This window comes from Myodes glareolus, chromosome 9 (genome assembly GCF_982192425.1).
Source record: "Myodes glareolus chromosome 9, mMyoGla1.1, whole genome shotgun sequence".
Taxonomy (NCBI): domain Eukaryota; kingdom Metazoa; phylum Chordata; class Mammalia; order Rodentia; family Cricetidae; genus Myodes; species Myodes glareolus.
In genome coordinates, this window is record NC_142034.1 from 48,962,449 (window position 1) to 48,978,156 (window position 15,708).

Sequence of the window (15,708 nt, forward strand, 5' to 3'; positions counted from 1 at the left end):
GGAATTCAGCTGGTTCCCTTTCACCTTCCAGTCAGCTTTCTTGTTACACATTCTCCACTACTCACTGTTTCCTGTCTCCATTGGAATCTCTTCATCTTTCATGACCACAAACACACACACACCACACACACAAGTGAGTACACACATACACATACATTTTTTGTTTGATTTTTTTTTTTGAGTTTTGAGACATGGTTTTACTAGGCAGCCTTGGCTAGTAAATAGTATATACAGTATATAGACCAGGCTGGCCTTCAGTTCAGAGATCTGCTTGACTCTCTTTCCTTTCTGCTGGGATTAAAGGTGTGCACCACCATGTCTGGCAGTTCAGGAACCACATATACAACATTTGTCTTTCTGAGTCTGACTTATTTTACTTAACACAATGGTTTTCAGTTGTATCCATTTTCCTGAAAAATGTCAAAATTTCAGTTTTCTTCATGGAGACATAAAATCCCATTGTGCGGTATTTGCCTGTTCATCTTTTGATAGACATCTAGACTGGTTTCATTTCCTGGCTGTTGTAAATAGTGTGTTCATAGACATAGATGTGTAAATATCTATGAACCACAGAAAAACACAAGCAAGAGAGAGGGAGTGGGTTAGCCTAGGCTACTCTTCTCCCACCTTTTTCTCCTCATTCATTGGGGTGTTGGAGCCCAGTGATGTCATGTTGGTAGGTTGAAATCAGCCTTGTTGGAAATATTTACACCATGGAAATTAGAAAGAGCAAAACTTCTGTTCCCTTGCTGGGAAAGCCGGTTGTTAAACCTGTTTCCTACAATGAACATTGCTAACGTCCCGAGCAGGATGGTTAGCCAAAGGCACTGGTGTCTCCTCATCCAGGTTCTGTGAGGAGATTCCAAGCTCATTTCTCTTTTGGATCCAGTACCCAGCATGGTGATGGAGACACACACAGGCACACACACATGCATACAAACATACTTTATGAATTTATATGTGTGTAAGAGTCAATTGGTATGTGATTAATGAATGAATGGGAAATTTGGTTCTGCTAATTGCAGGTCATGGATGTTCTGTGTTGTTTTTTTTTTTTTTTCATGGCCATCTCTTTCTTGGTTAGTTGATTTCCTTGTTGGTTAAATGACTTCTTTGTCTGAAGATATTAGACCACAAAAGACACAGGTCTGCTTCAAAGCACTAACTGGGTGAAGAGTTACAAAGTCCAGCATGGATGCATCTCATAATTCAAGGGAGAGGATCCAGGTTGCCACTGTAATGACTTTCACATATTGACGCCTTTATTTCATGTATCTTGGCTACTATCACCCCTGTAATTAAAACTCTTTGCTTGTGAAATTTACCAAAACATCCTTTACAAGGTGATTATAATTCAGTGTTCCAGCAAAGTTGTAATTATTGAATATTAACTATCTACCTCTGAGAGGGAAGGAGCCGTGTTTTATTTATGTACCCAGTGCTGCTGCTGCTGCAGGGGAGAAGCTAGGAAGATAAAATACTTTAAAAAAAAAAAGCCAGGCAGATTGTTGCTTTGCAAACCTACAGCTGGGGGACATTTAATACGAACATTTGTTGCATAAATGCTCTAAACTGGTCTTTGGATAAAAATAAGCCTCACCTAACTGTCCTGTTTGTCATGTTCTGTGCTGAGCACTGTGGGTGAAAGTGATGACTAAGGCCTCCTCTCTGAGCGTATGGTCAAGCTTAAGGGCTGTACAAAAACAAAGGCAATGATGATAGCCATGCTGAGCGTGAATCCCGGGAGAGCAGTGCCAGCCCCAGAAGGCACACTAGATTGTTTCCTATTGGAGATGTAGCTTTCCTGGAAGCAGCTACCTTCCCACACTGCCTGTAGTGACAAGATCTTCTTGGCTTGCTGAAGATCAGGGTTAGCACACTCTGTAAACTGGAGGGTAGTAGACTCTTTAGACTTCTGAGCCCTGGGGACTGCCACATCCATTCTACTCTGCATGTAAAAGCAGCCTCAGACACATATGTAAATGAGTTGGGCTAGCGGTGTTCCAATAAAACTTTATTTATGAAAACAGGAAGTGGGCCAGTCTTGACCACCTAGGCAAGCGTTAGCTGCCTCCTGTTGAACAGCAGTGTTCACCTGCTAGTAGGCCTCCCTCAAATTCTGCATCACAGTGTTTGTTCTGCTACGCTATTTCCATAAAAATGTTTTAAAACTTAAGTGTATCCATTTCTTTCTTTCTTTATTTTTGTGGTGCTGGGGATCAAGCCCAGGGCCTTACATATGCTAAGCAAGTGTTTTACCATACCCCCAACCCCTAGGGGCTTTTATTTTGAAAGGAAATTAGAGAACACCTCTCTAACTGGAAAGCCATTGTCACTGTCTCTTGCTATGAAGTGAAGGCAGTTTTGTGTGTGTCTGTTTGTGTGTGTTCATGCGTGCCAGAGAGTGCATGAGTATGTGTGCAAATGTGTATTTGATTTATTTTGTTTTGCTTTTGAGACTGTAGTTCAGGCTGATATTGAACTTGTTGTGTAGCCCAGGCGGGCTTGGAACTCATTTTTCTTCTGTCACAACCTTCTGCTTGCTGAGATTACCGAGAAATACTATTAAAAAGCAAAATGAAGTTGTTGAGATGAGTTAGATTGTGTCGCCTTGTGAAAGCTTGGAACCTGAGGTCTGATCTTATTTATTGTAAAGCAGGCTGGGGGTGTCAAGCCCAGTAGTAGAGCGTTAGTGGGCTGTGAGGAAAGCCCTGAGTTCCACCCCTAGCCGGCATGGGAGAGGGGGGAGCTAGGGAGCTGTCTGGTGGAGACTTTGGCTTTGAATCGACTGGCGAATTGGAATGTCTTATGTGTAGCCGCAGGTGTTTGTGGATCCTGCCTCCGTGGGCAGAGCACATGGATTAGGTAGGACTTGTCAGTGATTTAAGTCTGCCACTACTTAGAGAGCTTACTCTTACTTTCAGTTTTGCTTTCTTTAGTAGTTATTAACTTTTTTAGTTTGGCATAGGAGGAAATAACAGAGAAAGGTCTGATGCTTTTACCCAGTTTCCCTAAAGGTCCAGGTCTCAAACTACAGTGCTGTGTCACAACCAGGATTGCTGACATAATGGAAATATTACTCCAGTTTCCCCAATTCACATGGACTTAAAAACACCTATCTGTCTGTCTGTCTGTCTGTCTGTCTGACTACATGCATTCAGAGATCAGAGGATAGCTTTCAGGAGTCAGTTTTTATACTGTGTGGATCTAGGAACTGAACTCAGATTGTCAGGGATTACAGCAAGTGCTGCTACCTGCTGAGCCTTCCAGGTCCCTCACATGGGTTTGTTTGTATGTGGCATGCATGTGCGTTGTTCCGTGTTGTTTAATCCATGTGTAGGTTCCAGAGTCATGAAGCAGATTCTCACCATTTGGTTCCCTACATTTTCCTTTTATAGCCCCACCTCTCTCCCACTGCCTCTGCCCTTCCTTCTAGTTCCACATATTGGCAACCGTTTATCTGCTTTCCCATCTTAGTTTCACACTGCGAATAGCACCACCCTGCTACGGCATATCATATCTTTATGAGTTACTAACATTTTAGTAAAACCTTCAGGGCTGCTCTCTGCTCAGCAGATTGTCCAACGTCTCCAGTGTGCTGTTGGTTAGTTTCTTCTCTTCTTGTTTCCCCCCCCCCTCTGTTCCTTCTTCCTCCCCCTTTTTCTGTTTCCCTCCTCCTTTCCCTCTTTCCTTTCATTGTTTTGAGAGAGATTCTCACTGTGTAGCCCAGGCTGGTCTTGAACTTGGTACCTCCCTGAGTGCTGGGATTACAGGTGTGTGTCCCCATGGCTTGTGCCATCATGTGACCTGGCTTAGGCTCTGTTTTTATTGCTGAGTAGTATTCCTTGGTCTGGCTGCGTGTGCTTAGCCATTCACTCTCTCAGGCATCAGGGTCGTTTCCAGCTTTGGAGACTCATGAGCGGAACTACTGTGCACACTTTTGTGTAGGATTTGGGGTTAAGAACCTATGTTTTCATTTCTCTGGGATACCACCTAGCAGACTAATTGCCGGTCATATGGTGAATTGCACGTGTAACCGCCAGACCATTTTCCGAAGCGATTGTTTCCCCATCAATGTGAGTGACCCAGCTTTCCTGCGTCTGAGCTGGATTCGGTGCTGCTGACCTTTAACTTAGCCCTTCTGACACATGCGTGGCGTTCCTCATTGTGTTCTCGTTTGCGTTTCCCTTCCGGCTAGTGAAGCTGAACCTCATTTTTTAAAACATCATTTTTTTGTGTGTGTGTGCTTACTCGCTATCTGTGTGTCCACTTAGGTGAAATGTCTATGACTTGGCTGTTTTCTAATTTTTCTTACTGTTAAGTTTTTATTCCAGCTTTACTAATCTATAATTCCCACACTGTGCACTTCGCAATAGTAAGAATTACGGCTCCACAGGTGGCTTGAGGTGTGATCGCAGTGGCACAACAATAAGGATCTTGTTCCAAAATATGCTCATCACTCCCCAAATAAAACCTGCATCTATGGAAGTCACTCCTCTGTCCCATTAGCTCCTGGGAGAGATCCAATTCAAGACCAGCCTCGGCTGCATAGTGAGAATCTGTCTCAAAGTAGTCTGATGTGACATTTTTGATTGGTTTCTTTCACGTAGCTAAATGTTTTCAGGGTTCATCTATGTTGTAACGTGGTCTATCTGTTCCTTATTTAGGTCAAGTAATGTTCCACTGAGTGGCTATACCAGATAAAAACAATCTATCGGCACTGAATGGCTATACCAGATAAAAACAATCTATCGGTTGCTTGACACATAATCTGGGTGTTCCCACTGTGGGTTATGTACAGTACTGCTGTTGACATTCATGTTCAAGTGTTTTTTTGTGTGTGTGCGTGTTTGTCCTTGTATTTTGTTGTCTCTTGGGTGTATACCTAGGGGTGGAATTGCTCGGCAGTTAGCCTTCTGAGGCTGACAGGCTGTTGCCAGAGTCTCTGCCCTGTTCACATTCCTGTCAACAGTGTGCAAGTGTTCAGAGATCTCCATAACCTCTCCCACACTTGTTCTTGTCACTCGTCAGCAGACCCATCCTAGTGATTATGAAGTAGGGTCTTTTTTTTTTTTAATTACTGTAGAGTTTTCGTTATGAGACAGGTTCTCACTGTGTAGCCCAACTAACCTAGAATTTGCTCTGTAGACACATCCTCTGTAGACACATTGTCCTCGAATTCACAGACTTTTGTCCACCTCTGCCTTCTGAGTGCAAGGATTAAAGGAGTGTGCCCCCACGCTGAGCCCTTCTTTAGAGTTCTATCTAGAGCTACTTTGGAAGCCGGTGACCAGTCCTACACTGTGAGTCATGGCTTTGGTGTCGAGTCTGAGGGCTCTTTGCTCTGAGCTCTGCTGGATTCCAAGACCTCCTTACCCAGGGCCAGCACCCAGCTCCGCAGTGTTCCTCCATTAACTTGTCTCTGAGGGCAGCCATGGCAAATGGACAACAGGAAGAGGAGAAAGGAACCCCGAGTTTGGAAACCCTTTTGCTTCACACCCAGTGGTTTCTCCCCATTCTTTCCCTGACCCCTGTGTTTCTTCCAGACCCTGGAGGAAGAACTATTTGGGAACAATGAGGAGAGCCCAGCTTTTAAGGAGTTTTTGAATCTCCTGGGGGACACCATCACATTGCAGGACTTCAAAGGGTGAGTTTTGTCAGAGGCTGACTTCATTCATGGGTGGGGCCCGTGGTGAGGGCCAGGGCAGACAGTTCTGTCCTGAGGGAGCGTGGGGCTTTTCTAGCTTCCGACACTTTGCTCATGTACCTGCATTCCTGAAGACTCAGTGGTCCTAGGATAATCCAGAGTGGCAGGTTGGCTGAAAGGCAGTGGCCTCGGCTGCATGATGAGATCGCTCCTGCTGAGGTTTGCCTTCCTAATTACATTTGGCTCCAACCGACAGTGAGAGGAATCCACCTTCCCTACCACTTACCTGGCAGGAGAAAGAGAACCCTGTGCTGTTTGTAAGGAAATGACCCAATTTGGACAACATGCGAAGAACAGATAATTAAGACTTCACGCGAACATAATAACCCTCTTGGCAGAAATCCATGCAGCAGTGTACAGTCCCTTAAATGGACAGAAAGCTGGAATATTGAGACTGTTGTTTGGAACGCCCCGGCCCTTGATTTTCCTTAGAGAAGGTGACATTTGGGAATATTTCAGACCTGTCCAACTGAGTGACTGGAATATGGCTGAGAGTCCGATGATTTAGTCCCGGGGCCAAAACAAGCACCTGACATCCTGTGAAAAGCACTTAGTCCGGTTGTCCTAGGCATTTGATAATTGCTTTCTTCCTCTGCTTCCCTCTCCTCCCCCACCCTCTTGCTCCATCTTCTCCTCACTTTGCAGTCACTACTATGGCCTGGAGTCTGGAGTCAGTCACCCCAGAGTTAGACTTCTGCCTCCAATGCTCACAAGCCCTAAGAGGTTGGACCAGTGACTAACAGTCCGGTTCCTTACCTGTAAAAGAGGGAGATAAACGTGAACGTAGTAACACCCCACAAGGTCACAGGGGATTTAAACAGACAATGCAGACAGAGCAGGTTTGGAACCTGAAAGGGCCTGAGGTATATCTGCTTTTTTGTTTTTTCCTTCTGGTTGCTGAAGACCGTGGTCCCAGGCTGGCAGCCACGTTTCTGTGAAGGGAGAAGAGCTGGCTCCTAGAAGGCCATCAGTTCTTTCCCAGTGTTGCCTTCCTGGGATGATACAAAGGTGCAGGGACCACCGTGTGTTTGTCTCTATAGAAGCCGACTGTTTAAAGCTCATCAACTGTCCCTCTTGTCAGGCCCCACATCTCCCATGAATTCACCCACATCCAGTAGAGTGACTGACCATACTGGCTCCTGACCAGTGGCCTAAACAGAGCGAAGGCTCATGCCCAGCCTTGGGGAACTAGGTCAGGCATCTGTATGGGGTTATGAGTGGAAGATGGCCTTCTCACTTGAACAGCCATGTGGAGGGTACATAATCAAGGCTTAAAGTAGAGGCTTCGCTTAAATTAGTTGATTTGGTTGTGTCGTAAGACAAAATCTCACTCCATAGTCCAGGCTGGCCTCAGACTCCTGCTTTGACCTTCAATGTGCTAGGGTTGCTAACATGTGACCACCAGGTCCCAGCCACCAGGTTTGCCTCTGTCTCTCATATAAGTGGTTGATGGTAGGACACTTGCTAGGCTGCTCAGAAGAGCCAATCTCCACACCTTCCTCCCTTCTACCCTCATTGGCCCTCAGCTCTTCATGTCTTCTCGCCTACTTGTTTGCTACCCGTCCTCAGGGGCACCATGACGCAGCTTCACCTCACTCCTCATTCTGCTTCTGCCTTTTTTTTGGTGCCAGTTTCCGAGGCGGCCTGGATGTGACCCATGGACAGACAGGGGTGGAATCAGTATACACCACTTTCCGGGACCGGGAGATCATGTTCCATGTCTCTACCAAGCTACCCTTCACCGACGGTGATACTCAGCAGGTAACCAGGACAGAAGACAGGGCCAAGCTGCAGGTCGCTTCCACTTGACAGATGGGACACTGCAGCCTGGGGTGGCCTGTTAAAACACTTCCTTTAGACTCGGTGTAGCTCAGCGCAAGAGTACTTGTCTAGCATGCAGGAGGCCCTGGACTCTGTCTCTAGCACCGAAAGTAGACGTTTGCACCAGGAAGTCAATGAAGGGTTGAGCTGGGAGCAAAGCAAACAGTGCTGCCTGGCAAAGGCTGCTCGGCAGCTCTGCAAATGGATGTCGGAAGCCTGGAGAGCAAGCTGAAAGCGCATGACTCTCAGCCAGTCGGTGGCCTCGTGGCTTCAGAACAAGTGGAGTGGCGTCTGTGTTAGAGGGTTCTGTGGGTTGCTGAACAGCTGGCTCCTGTGAGCCACGCCTGGCGTGTGCCTGCTTCTTGGGGAACCTCTGTCCTGGCCACTCAGCCTTTCTGCTCTTTGCTGCCCTGTGAGTGTGAGGTTTGTAGGAGAATCCTCTCAGCCTCCTTCCTTGCGTATCCCTAGCCTGGGGACTCTGTGAGACCTGTGACTCCAGCATTTGTCAGCTCTCTCCAGGGCAGCTGCTTTGAGCTGCTCATCCCTCTGAAGGGTTTGACTCTTGCAGCTGATTCTGGCTGTTGTGACATTAATCCCCTTATCCTGTTTCTTTCCTTCTTCCTGTTTCAGAGAACACAGAAGGGCATCCCCCAAGCTCTGACCTGTTTGTTTCTGTCTAGGGAACTGGGAAGGGAGTGGGGATGCAAAGTCATAAACACTGTGCATGGTTTCTTGGGAATAAAAGAAATTGGCAAGCAAGTTATGATTTGGCTCCCAAATAATAACTGAATGTTCCAGAAACAAATGGGTGTGGGATTCCTTGTGTAGCCAAAGTGGGTTTTCCCTGGGTGCCTCACCTTTGGTCCGTTTTCTTACAGCCTCCCTCACCTACTGCCCTAGTCTGAGGCTCATTACCTCAGGGTCATTTCAGCCTGGGTGTGCTGCAGAGCTTAGCTCTTGGCAGGAACCAAATCAAAGACAGTTCTTTCCTTTTAAGAAATGGGCGCCAACGGTGTGTGTGTGTGTGTGTGTGTGTGTGTGTGTGTGTGTGTGTGTGTGTGTGTAATAAGTGAGACACTTTGCATAAAGACGCCCAGTACAATGTTCAGAGCGGAGCAGACACTCTGTAAATGAGAAACTCGGTTTGAAAGAGCTGAGCACAAGTTCCACTTTGAGCGTGCATTTAGTAAAGGACCAAAGACATTGTTTGGCAGGGCCTATGTATAGGAAATCCTTAACATTTGCAATCATTCATGCAAACAGCCATTCACAGACCCTGGCACATAGTAGGGGCTTGTAACCTAGATCACATGGCAGAGTGCCTGGCACTGCTGGGCTCTGTCCACTCGTTCTCCCCTAGCCCATTGACCTGCATTTCTCAGAGTGTCCTCACCTCTGGTGGAATGCTCTGTCCCCTGCCTCTTCTGCCTATAGTTCCTCACCAATCTTGCCCGTGTTTTTCAGGATGCCCTCTGCTGCCACCTGCTCTCTGCTCCTAAAGCTGCCAGGTACTTTCTGCCAGAGAGCGGCTGATTTACCTTTTGCTGGCAGCTTGGTTAGTGGGTTCAAGTGGCTTCTCCTGTGTTTGTGTTTCTTCTAGATCAATTATGACTGGCCTGACATTCTTACATTCTCTCCATGGTCCTCGGTCCAGGCTCTGTATGCTGTTGAGTTTAGTTACACTCAGGCCTGCTGTTACCTAACAACATGATCATCGTCCTCGCTTTCCCTCTTGGTCATTCCCACCGATTGAGAGAAACAGCTCCCCAAAGAGCTGGACCTCAGAGCCTAGGGTTTGTGAAAGGTGGAAGAAAGAGGAATTTGCTGCTAAATTCTTCTGTTTAGGGAGGTTCCTGATTCTCTTGTAACAACGAAGCACTTTCCATTTAGTTGCAGAGAAAGCGACACATTGGGAATGACATTGTGGCCATCATCTTCCAAGAAGAAAACACGCCGTTTGTCCCAGATATGATTGCTTCAAACTTCTTACATGCCTACATTGTTGTTCAGGCTGAGAGCCCAGGCACAGAGACCCCATCCTACAAGGTAAGGAAAAAGCCTCATTGTGGGGGGACAATCATGAGCCCAGGTACATCCCTAGGCATGGCGGGCTCAGTGACAGCAAAAGACACTAGGTCTTAGCTGGGCAGTGGTGACAAATGCTTTAATCCCAGCACTTAGGAGGCAGATGCAGGTGGACCTTTGAGTTTGAGGCCAGCCTAGGCTACAGAGCAAGTTTCAGGAAAGACATCAGGTCTTAAAAGTATTGCACTCCCCATGGTTAGTCCGGTTTCTGAGATCTGGAGCCTGGCCCTTGGTGGAAAGCACCTTCCACGACCATCTCCTCCATCCTTCCTCTAGCTCTTCAGCTTCTCACTCGGTGGTCCAGAAGCCCCGAGTGCTGAGCTTTGGATGTGGTGATAGCATTTGCTATAGGAAGTCTGAGGAAGAGGAGAGGGTGGCCAGGAAAGGGGAGAGGAAGAGGGACAATGGGAAGACAAAGGCTAGAGGGGACTCGCAGACCCTGGCCCCTGCATCTGGATAAGGTGAACGAATGAATGGCTTTAACTGGAAGATTTCTATGAGAATGCAAGACCTTGGGGATGCTCCTGACTGGGGGACTTTTAGTTTTTCTTTCTAAGATCCACGAAAGCTAGAAATGTCACACTAGCCACTGGTGATGATACATGCTTATAATCCCCAGATCCCAGCAGATGTGGGGGCAGGGTCCCGGGGTATGAGAGTTCCAAGATAGCCTGGTCTACAAAGAGAGACCCTGTAAAAAAATAAAAAGAGGATGAGGAGGGTGTGGGAAGCAGGTGGATTAAAGAAAGTTGGATTTAGCCAGTGCATACTGAATGCATGTGAGGAAATAATACACTAAACTCTATTAATAAATATAATCAATACATGTTAATTAAAGAAAAGAGAGAAGGAAGGGCCACTTGCTGTAATGGAAGGCGGTGTGTGGAATGCATTAAACTGTTCTGGCTCCCAGCCCTCAGCATCGGAGAGACAGGACATGTTCCCTTGCTCCTCACTGGCCGCTTCTTCACCTCCCTTTTTCCTAACCTCCAGGGCAGCACATCTCTGTGTTCCATTGGTTTGAGGGGCCTGGGATCCATGGGAGATAGGCTGAGTCAGAGATTTTGGGGTGAGGGCTAGGCAGTCACCAAGTGGTGAGTTTCTGCTTTTCTTTGTTTTCCTGGGAAGAGAGACCAGAGTGTTCCCTACATCACAGAATGCCAGGTATCAGCAGGAGGAGAAATGCACATGCCATTGCAAATGGGAGAATTGAGGCTGGGAATGTATACTAGATACTAACCCGGGCCCTTGCTGGTTTCCGAGGCTTGCTGTGTCTTAGCCATCTTCAATCCTTTCACAATGCTGATTCCTCTGTTTTGTCCGTTTAGACCCACGTGTAATACGTGTAGAAGTCTTGTCAACTTTTAAAACCAAGTGTGAGATGTATAAAAAGTAAAAGGAAAGAAAGAAAGAAGAAAGAGTTCTCAGGCTGGGGACATGACTGTCAGTAAAGTGCTTGCTGTCAAAACACAAGGACCTGAGTTCAGATCCTGGACATAGGAAGCTGGTTGCATTTGTAATTTCAGCACTGGAGTGGCAGAGACAGGAAGATCTCTCAGGTCAGCCAGTTTAGCCAAATAAGGTTTCAATGAGAGACCCTGTCTTAAAAGATAAGGTGGGAGTAGGTACACATCTTTAATTCCCGTTCTTGGGAGGCCGAGGCAGGTGGATCTCTGAGAGTTTGAGTCCAGCGTGAATTCCAGGACACCCAGGGTTCCAGAGAACCTGTTAACAAAACAAAACAACAGTAATAATAAGCAAATGTAGATGGCTCAGTGGATACAGGTGCTTACTGCACAAGTCTGGTGACCCAGGTTTGATCACCAGGACCCACTCACTACCTGTGAGGAATACCTACTCCCAAAAAGTCCTTTGACCTCCACACACACTCTATCCCCATATGTACTTACATACATGCTCCCCCTGCAGAAACACAACCCCCTCCCCTATCAAGGCCATGACAAGCACCCCTCTCCTGTTGTGGTCCGTGGGCTGTTTGTATGTGCGTGGCTGTGTGTGCCCCTCTGACACTGAGCAATCTAGCCTGCTTTGACTGAAATGGGCATTCAGTTTCCAGTCCCTGGTAGACACAGGATTTCTTCTTCTGTGCCTTCTGTGTGCTGGGAACACTGAGGAACAAGGAAGAACTGGCTTTGCTGACCCCAGGCAAGGGACAGAGGAGCCAGTGAGTGCAGTTCAGTCAGGGCGGCACAATAGCCACCCTCCTTCTACTGAGGAAGGTTTGGATTCGTGACCCATGCCTGTGTCTTTCAAGGTGCTCTCCAGAGCGCTGCCCACCCAGCTTCCCCCTCCCCGCAGAGGACTGGGTGACACTGGGCTTTAGCTGAACCCTACAGGAGGAAGACAAGAAACAAGAAAGAAGAGTAAAGGAGGGAGGAACCCCAGACAGTGGCACAGCAGCCTGGGATCTCTGCCTCTGGCTCTGTCTCTCTGTGCCTGTGTGAATGTCATCCCTGGGTCTCTACTTCTATCATTGCAAAACAGGGAAGTTGGATTATATAACCTCAGAGAGCCTTCTAGCCCTGGCCACTTGTGGAAGCAGAGATAGAGGCAGGGTGGGGTATGGGCTGCCAGGTAGATTGGGGAGCTCTGTATTTAAGGTGCCCTTTTGTACATGTAGTCTGGTTGGATAAGTAAAGACAAAAAAAAACTGAGCGATGGTGGTTCCCACTCTGTGCCAGGCTCTGCATTACGGCAGTCTATTTCTACATTCAGTTGTGTGTGAATGGGTGAGCGTGCATGTGTGTGAGTGTGTGTGCATGTGCGTGCGTGTGTGCATATGGAAACCAGAGGCCGACTTACAGGAGTCAGTTCTCTCCATCCACAATGTGACTCCTGGGGCTCGAACCCAGGTTGTTGGGTTTAGCGGCAAGTACCTTTACCCGCAGAGCCATCTCACTAGCCCTTGAATAGTCTTGAAGTCTAACAAGTCCCATCAGCCTGCTCGTAGGGGCAAAATTGAGGCTGATTGCTGCTGAGGGCACTTAAAGCTGAGGCCACAGAGTCAGGGAGCCTGGAATTGGAAGTCTTCCCAGGAGCCTTTGGGGCAGGTGAGGAACTGGCTCCATGAGTGTGCGTGAAATGTGACTCTGAATTACTTTCCAGGTAGGAGTTCAGTTCCCAACACTCTAGATTGGAAAGAGATTCCAGCTTGGCAATCAATGAGACCCTCCATCCTACCCCCAGAGGCTACTCCACCCCACTCCAGAAGTTCTGCCGAGGTTCCAAGACTCTTCTGTGAAGCAGGCAGCTTCTTCCCATGACTTCTCTGAACAACTCTGCCAGTCTTCTGGTTGACAGGCCATACCCAGACACGAGGGGTGGGACTTTGTTGGGTCTCCAGGCCTTACTCTCTCAGTTCCTGTAGGCACCTGGTTGTCCCCATACTGAGCTCCTTCTAGCTTCAAAGATGCTTCCCCCAGTTAACTGCCCCTGCTTTCTTCCAGCTTTAGATACAGGAAGGTGAATTCAGTGCTTCTGCTTTCTGAAGCAAGCTGAGAGGAGGGGTGACAAAGGCCTAGCTGCCTGGTAAGACTGAGGTCAGAGGAGGAGCTAGGATGAGGATGGGCCATGGGTGGACATTACAGGAAAGGCCTTGGATCCTGCCCCTGCTGACCTGTGGACTTAAGGGCACATCTGAGCCACTTACTCTGTCAGCATAGACTACTTTAATGCAGGCCTGAGGATGAAGGGCCCAGGGAAACAGCTGGGCCAGCGTCTGTGCTTTGTCCCAAGTGTCCCAGATATCCACAGTAGGCAGCCAAATTCTTGCTCCAAGATGGAATTCTAGACTTGGGCCACCGGTGCATGGTAGGTGGAGGGGGGGGGGGCTGTGTCTGGCACCAGGGGCTCAGCCAAAATCATGTCAGTGAACACAAACGATTTCTTGACTCTGAGTATCTCAGTCTGGGCCATGCCGACAGCCTTGAACTTATAGGAAGAATGCTCCATTGACTGAGGCTCTGCTTCTTACCCCCCCCCCCCCCCGGACCTGGCAGGGCCTTATTTTGGCTGCGCCCCAGACTGCCTGCTCACCCAGTCTGGCAGACTATTGCATCTGCCCTACTTTACTTCACAGGCCAGAGCAGTTGGCAGCATGCCAGGGCCTTCACGTCAGCCACTGCTAGGGAAGGGATAGGGCAGTCTCCCCAGAGTCCTGTGGCTACAGGGGCTGACAGCAGGTAAGACCAGGATAGTTGCATGCAGAGAGGAGGTGAGGAGTGGAAGCTGCCTGCTTCGAGGACCACCCTTATGCGAAGTCCCCGGATGTTCTTACAGCCTGGTCTCACAGCATGTGACTGGAGCCTGGCTGCCCCCATCCTCATTCCCAGTCAATGCCTTTGGTATCTGTACTCAAGCTTCAGCCAGACTGACTGACTCTGTGTAGGGCCAGGCTCCAGACCTGGGACCACTGCCTCTGTCAAAGCTCCCAAGAGCCCCAAGCTCTTGTCCTTGCAACCAGTATTTGTATTTTCCTCAAAATTGAATTATTTATTGTTGTTATAGTAATAGTTGTTGCTGGTGTGTGTGTGTGTGTGTGTGTGTGTGTGTGTGTGTGTGTGTGTGTGTGTGTGTGATGTGTTGGGACAACCACAGAAACAACTTTTGGGAGTCAGTTCTCTTCTGGAGACCTAAGGCTTGTGTGGCAGGTATTTTTTTTTAACTTGTGGCACCATCTCCCTGGCCCAGTATTTACTTTTTAAACACCCAAAGTGAGTTTGATATATGACCAAGTTTGGGGGTCACTATAGTGGGGGAAAACCTCAGAGCTGTGTTGGTGTGGTCTAGATTCTCTATACTCCTTTCTCTGGTTTTGGCTTGTTGGTTCCATCTCTTTTCCCATCAACAAAATGGGCAGTAATTCTCAGCTGCCTTCTCCAGGATGAACACTTACAATGGGGTAATGAAATAAACCTTCTGGTCACCTGACTGTCTTGTGATCATGGTCCCAGCCATTCTACAGCCCAAGGCATCATTCTACTAAACTTGCTTTTGGCCTCTAGCAGGCAGAGGGAAGGATGCAGGCTTCCATCCCATCCAGTCCATTATAGGAGCATCATTTGGGGCTTGTGGGTGATGGTCGCGCAGACATTCTATCCGTGTCCTGGGAAGGAGGGAGGGGTGAGTTGGTCTGTAAGAAGTGGGACTCCTCTTCTGTCTCAGCTCATGCCAGACCTTTCCATACAGGTATCAGTCACTGCAAGGGAAGATGTGCCTGCCTTTGGCCCCCCTCTGCCAAGCCCACCTGTTTTCCAAAAGGTAAAAACGTCTTCTACCATTCTTGGCATACTCAGTACCCCAGGTCTGCCCATCTGAGCATCAGTGGTTGAAAGGGAACTTCCAACTGGGAGCCTTGCCAGGGAGGTCCTGGCTTTAGGGTTCTCTCCTTCCTGGATATCTCCCTACCTTACCTTTTGGGGCCAGTCTGATCCTTGTTGGGAGATTGATGATGGGATTGCCTTCCTATTAGATGAAGGACTTCCATACTGTGCTCCAGGCCAGGTGCCATGTGGAGGGTGGGTTTCCCAGTACTGGGGAAGCTGGCTTCCATGACGGTATATTAGCAGGTGGAACTGGCCTTGGCTGGATACGACCAGATATGAGAAGGGCTCTTGCCGCGGCTGTCCCCATCCCCATCCCCCGCCCCCCCCCCCCCCCCCCCCCCGTTCTTTCTGTTACAGTGGTTGGAAGCATTTTGTCTACAGCCGAGGCTGGGAGAATTCTGAGCCCTCTTATCTGTTTCAGGGTGCAGAATTCCGGGAGTTTCTGCTCACCAAGCTCACAAATGCAGAGAATGCTTGCTGCAAGTCGGACAAGTTCGCCAAGCTGGAGGTGAGAGCGCTGAACTGAAAGTCTCCTCTGGACTTGCTCTTAGCCTCTTTCAGGGTTCTCACCATGGTGCTCGTTCAATTGGGAAGCTTTTTGCTCCCTCCAAAGCCCTCAGCTCTGTGTTGCTTTGGGAACTCTTTCTTTGTTTTCTTCTTAGGAACTCACATAGACTCTAGATCTCACCAGCCAATCACTGGTTCTTTACTGAACATGTATTATGCCCAGGTCTTGTTCTGTTATCAGAG

At 48.2% G+C, this 15,708-nt stretch overlaps 1 protein-coding gene across 11 annotated transcripts in view; it reads left to right on the top strand.

Annotated features, from left to right (window-relative positions):
* The window catches only part of Rap1gap2 (RAP1 GTPase activating protein 2), a 212,232-nt gene that overhangs the window by 173,986 nt on the left and 22,538 nt on the right, over positions 1–15,708 (top strand). For all 11 annotated transcript variants that reach the window (XR_015738815.1, XM_087910327.1, XM_087910326.1 and 8 more), the window contains 5 exons: positions 5,547–5,647; positions 7,339–7,468; positions 9,419–9,574; positions 14,822–14,893; positions 15,380–15,466. Coding sequence is in view for 10 of the 11 variants with exons in the window: in XM_087910327.1 (XP_087766453.1) it covers positions 5,547–5,647; positions 7,339–7,468; positions 9,419–9,574; positions 14,822–14,893; positions 15,380–15,466 (546 nt within the window). In the remaining variant the exon portion in view is untranslated. The remainder of the gene's footprint in view (positions 1–5,546; positions 5,648–7,338; positions 7,469–9,418; positions 9,575–14,821; positions 14,894–15,379; positions 15,467–15,708) is intronic.